At 40.8% G+C, this 5,363-nt stretch overlaps 1 protein-coding gene across 1 annotated transcript in view; it reads right to left on the bottom strand.

The window, feature by feature from the left end:
- Positions 1-1,448: 1,448 nt before the first annotated feature.
- Positions 1,449-5,363, bottom strand: part of LOC101846178 (telomerase Cajal body protein 1) — a gene marked incomplete at its 5' end in the record, with an annotated part of 13,118 nt that continues 9,203 nt past the window's right edge. Inside the window, 2 exon segments of the mRNA XM_005111887.3 lie at positions 1,449-1,848; positions 4,760-4,906. Coding sequence (XP_005111944.2) covers positions 1,686-1,848; positions 4,760-4,906 — 310 coding nt within the window.

The following is a 5,363-nucleotide window of genomic DNA, read 5'->3' as shown; positions in this document are numbered from 1 at the left end:
ATACACAATGATACACAATGATACACACATATACACAATGATACACAATGATACACACATATACACAATGATACACACATATACACAATGATACACACATATACACAATGATACACAATGATACACACATATACACAATGATACACAGTGATACACACATATACACAATGATACACACATATGCACAATGATACACACATATACACAATGATACACACATATGCACAATGATACACACATACAAATATGTAACCATACACAAGTCAGTCACACAAGCTTCAGTGTGTCCGTGGGCATGAACTAATTTATACTCTCTCTCTCTCACTCTCTCTCTTTCTCAAACACACACACACACAAACAAGCATCAGTGCGTTCATGGCATGAACTCTCTCTCTCTCTCTCTCTTCCTCAAACACACACACACATACACACACAAACAAGCATCAGTGCGTTCATGGCATGAACTCTCTCTCTCTCTCTCTTCCTCAAACACACACACACATACACACATAAACAAGCATCAGTGCGTTCATGGGATGAACTCTCTCTCTCTCTCTCTTCCTCAAACACACACACACATACACACATAAACAAGCATCAGTGCGTTCATGGGATGAACTCTCTCTCTCTCTCTCTTCCTCAAACACACACACACATACACAAGCATCAGTGCGTCAGTTGGGATGAACTAACTTTCTCTCCCTCTCTCACACACACACACAAACATACATTCACACACACAAAGACAAACATTCACACACTCACATATACCAGTTACATGTACATATATAAATAAAGTTTCCAACAAGAAAACTACGGGATATCCTAATATACTGGTATATCCTAATACATCATTCAATCTGTCTAGGTTGTGACCATCTCTCTATGGCTTCCACCCTGATAAGTTTCAGGTTGGTTTTAGTTACAATTTGACAGCACTTTTAACACAAATAACCCATACAAGTGCCAAAGATTAGAGGTGTTACTAGAAACATACAAAGAAAATCAATAGACATTTGATAGGAAAGAAGGAGCAAACCACACTAGAGCATCCGCCAACCACCCACAACTACCCCTGAGACAAGAAGAAGAATGACTCATGCTCCATAATGTGAGGCATTATGGTGACATCAGGTGTTCCTCAAAATAATGAAAGCAAAGAAATCAGCACTCGTTTGGCAATTTTTATTGAATTTTTGTTTTTTGGCTCAACACCTGTTAAGTCCATTTAATAACATATCTGTGAATTTTATTGGAAAAAGTTGATTAAAAGGAACAAGAAATGCAAATTTTCAGTTTTCAATGACTCTCGAGCTTTGGGAGTCTCCAAACTTTTGCGGCCATTTTTTCACTGATTTTACGTCTGAAACAATCATCTGAAACAAGGTGACCCCCAACACCTTCAATTGTAAATATCTTGGCTTCTATTTAAGATAGACGAATATTTTTTGCATTGAAAGCAAGGCAAATGAACAAGCTTTAAGATACAACCAATGACCCCACATGCCCAAAAGTAGAGTAGTACCTGATTCCATCGCGTCTTGACACACATATGAAACCACTTGAGAGACATTTTGGCCTCTAGTGGTTAAGCTAGAACAGTAGAAATTAGTTCATGCATGTGTGTGTGGTTTTGAAACTTGTTTCTGAAATTTGAATCAACTGGACAACAACATTCACTGTTTCTACGACTGGGAAGAAGCAGAAAGTGACCACAGTTTGAGAGAAAAGTCGCGCACCTCCTCCGCGTCCATCTCGTCATCAGTCTCGTCACTGTCGTAGTTCTGGAAGTTATTGAAGTGTCTCTGCCCCGAGGCTGTGGCCAGAATGCCATGCTGGTGGTTCAAACTGAAACCAAAGGAAACATCATGAAGAAGAATAACTAGCATTTCTAGGACGTATTTTCATTTTCTAAAATAATAAATACTTAATGCACATTACAGTCAAAGCTATGTCATATTTTATCATTTCTTGACAGGCCCCGACCTTAGAATGATAAAGTTCTATCTGACATTTTTGGCCGTTTTGAGAAACTAAAACTGGGAGGTTCTATTTGTTTTCTAGAAACCGTTAGACTATTCAGAGTCTTTGTCAAGATATTCCAAGAATTGCATTAAAAAAGGCTTGACATATGAAACAACATTTTTTAGGACAAATTTCTCAAGACTCGATACTGAGCAGATTAAACTGTGTAATTCTGAGGCAGAGAGAGAGAGGTGTACCGTGTATAGAGAGGTGTACCGTGTATAGAGAGGTGTACCGTGTATACATAGCAGAGAGGTGTACCGTGTATAGAGAGGAGTACCGTGTATAGAGAGGTGTACCGTGTATAGAGAGGTGTACCGTGTATACATAGAACATAATATTGAACAATTTCTGTGAAAACAAAAAATGACTCACAGTGAGACTGGCAAAATGAAAACTAAAAATGCAGGTGTTTTTACGGCCTCATCGACACAATTTAGATCATCTAGGAGGCGGGCTTCCTACCCGGCCTGTCAGAGCCCACCTGTGCTGAGAGGGAAACGTCCTAGCACAAAGACTGAGATACTTGATGAAGAATTTGGTACACCCCCTTCCTGCTCAAAAGCTGGCCAACCTGACGTCCAATTAATGGCCAACCTGACGTCCAACTAATGGCCAACCTGACGTCCAACTAATGGCCAACCTGACGTCCAACTAATGGCAAACCTGATGTCCAACTAATGGCCAACCTGACGTCCAACTAATCGTGAGTTTCCAGATGAGCGAGACGAGCACGTTTACGCTAGGTCTCCAAGACAATCTAATAAGAGTGGTTTTAGTGGGTGGCCTAGTGGTTAGGCTCTCAGACTTGCAACCATAAGGTCGTGGGTTCCAATCCCGTCAAGGGCCTGACTTTGTGTCTGTGGGAAAGGCACTTTACAGAAATTTTCCTTACTTCACCTAGGCGGGAATAGGTAACCAGCTAGACATAGTGAAAGATTATGTCAGTTTGTTAGCGTTTGAGCACTTAATCAGCTGCTTGCACTGTATGCTTCCCGGGAAGCTGAGAATGTTTCTGATTGTTCTATGGTCTGCTGGGGTGTATAGTAGTGTAACACGCATAGAGCTTGCTGTAGAGAGGGATTATGTGCTATACAAAAGCTATTTATTATTATCATTATCATTATTATTATTATGATGATGTGACAAGTATGTACCTGCCCACTAGGCGACTGTGTCCTCACGTTGTCTAATCTTCATTCTTGTTGTCTAATCTTCATTCCTGTTGTTTAATCTTCATTCCTGTTGTCTAATCTTCATTTTTGTTGTCTAATCTTCATTCCTGTTGTCTAATCTTCATTCTTGTTGTCTAGTCTTCAATCTTGTTGTCTAATCTTCATTCCTGCTGTCTAATCTTCATTCCTGTTGTCTAATCTTCATTCCTGTTGTCTAATCTTCATTCTTGTTGTCTAATCTTCATTCTTGTTGTCTAATCTTCATTCTTGTTGTCTAATCTTCATTCCTGTTGTCTAATCTTCATTCTTGTTGTCTAATCTTGATACTTTTCTTAAAACATGGGTGGGTAAGAGAAGCTTGTAGCTTGAAGACTATCTCTTTCATCGTGAAAATGCTGAGGTATGCATATTTTAAACTAAACTTGCTGTAACACGAAGAAAATAATAATAATAACAATAGTAGATTGCATTTATTTATAGAGCTCTATCCCACATGAGTAGAAGCTCAGAGACGTTCAACTTGTCAGAGTTAATTAATTAAAAGCGTCCCAAGACGAAGTCCAACATGTATTTTTCCACAAGTCCATTCCCATAACCTTGGGGTTGCCAGGGGCTCTGGTGTAGTTCGCTTCTCCTTACCAAACATCTATTGACCTTATCCCTCCTCCTTCTTTTCTTCGTAATACTCAACACCTCTGATGTGTTGCCCTTCTGTGACCTAATCGTATTGCAACTCTTACACTAAAACAGGGATACTATTGGGATTTTATGAAAATACTTTACAATTTAGAAAGATGCATTTGCAAACGAAAAGACAGGTAACAGACTAATGACTAATGTATAAGGGTTTAAACAGAAAACAAATGCTTCGCAGTTGCGAGCCCAGTAAAACTTTGACTATAGGCCTACATGCTTTAGTTCATGTAAAAGTTTTACAATACGGTCATAGAAGTGCCGAAGATTAGAGGTGATACAAGAGAGTAACAAACACAAGAAAAGAAGGAGGAGAGATCAGGAAAATAGATGTTTGATAGGAAAGAAGGAGCAAACCACACCAGAGCACCCTCCAACCACCCATCGCCTACATACAAACACATTTAAATGCCTAAGACTTACAATAACAGCTTCTAGTGAAATATATGGAAAAAACCCTGGAAAATCAGCATCCGTGCTAAAAATAAAAACTTACTACTCTACCTGACGTGGAAATGTCATGAAACAGGACAAAAGAAACATCCCCAGTCCACCGAACCCTAACTCACCTGACCCTAACTCACCTGACACCATTGACAAAACATCCCCCGTCCACCGAACCCTAACTCACCTGACACCATTGACAAAACATCCCCCGTCCACCTAACCCTAACTCACCTGACACCATTGACAAAACATCCCCAGTCCACCTAACCCTAACTCACCTGACACCATTGACAAAACATCCCCAGTCCACCTAACCCTAATTCACCTGACACCATTGACAAAACATCCCCACTCCACCTAACCCTAACTCACCTGACACCATTGACAAAACATCCCCACTCCACCTAACCCTAACTCACCTGACACCATTGACACAGTCTTCATGAGCTTGGAACTGCGAGCACGGCTTGAGGAAAACTTCCCCGTTGACCTCCTCCCCCGGCAGCAGGGTGTCCCAGAAGGCCACACTCCCGTCGTGGTTGCCGGTGGTCAGATAGCGTCCGGACCTGGGACAGAACAAACCCAACATAAACACTTTTTAGTTTCAACGCGGGTGATTTTACCCCTTCATCAACACAATTTAGATCATTTACAATACAGTATCCCAGCACAAACACCGAAATACTCAATAATACATTTTGTTTTTACAACCTGGGATCCACTTCGGGGGTCCTGCTTGCCACATGAAGGGCCCTAACCCATCACAGATGCAGATTTGTGAAAAGTTCATTTTCCCTTCTTCTCAATGGCCTCCCACCTGGAGACTGGTATCTATCACTACACTCTACTATACAGTTCCTCTATTGGCCCATGTAGCTTCTCCTGTAGAGTAGAGCACCTGGAGACTGGTATCTATCACTACACTCTACTATACAGTTCCTCTATTGGCCCATGTAGCTTCTCCTGTAGAGTAGAGCACCTGGAGACTGGTATCTATCACTACACTCTACTATACAGTTCCTC

The sequence above is a fragment of the Aplysia californica genome, unplaced genomic scaffold (genome assembly GCF_000002075.1).
Source record: "Aplysia californica isolate F4 #8 unplaced genomic scaffold, AplCal3.0 scaffold01142, whole genome shotgun sequence".
Taxonomy (NCBI): Eukaryota; Metazoa; Mollusca; class Gastropoda; order Aplysiida; family Aplysiidae; genus Aplysia; species Aplysia californica.
Note: the sequence above shows the minus strand (reverse complement) of the source record. Positions and strands in the feature narration are given on the sequence as shown.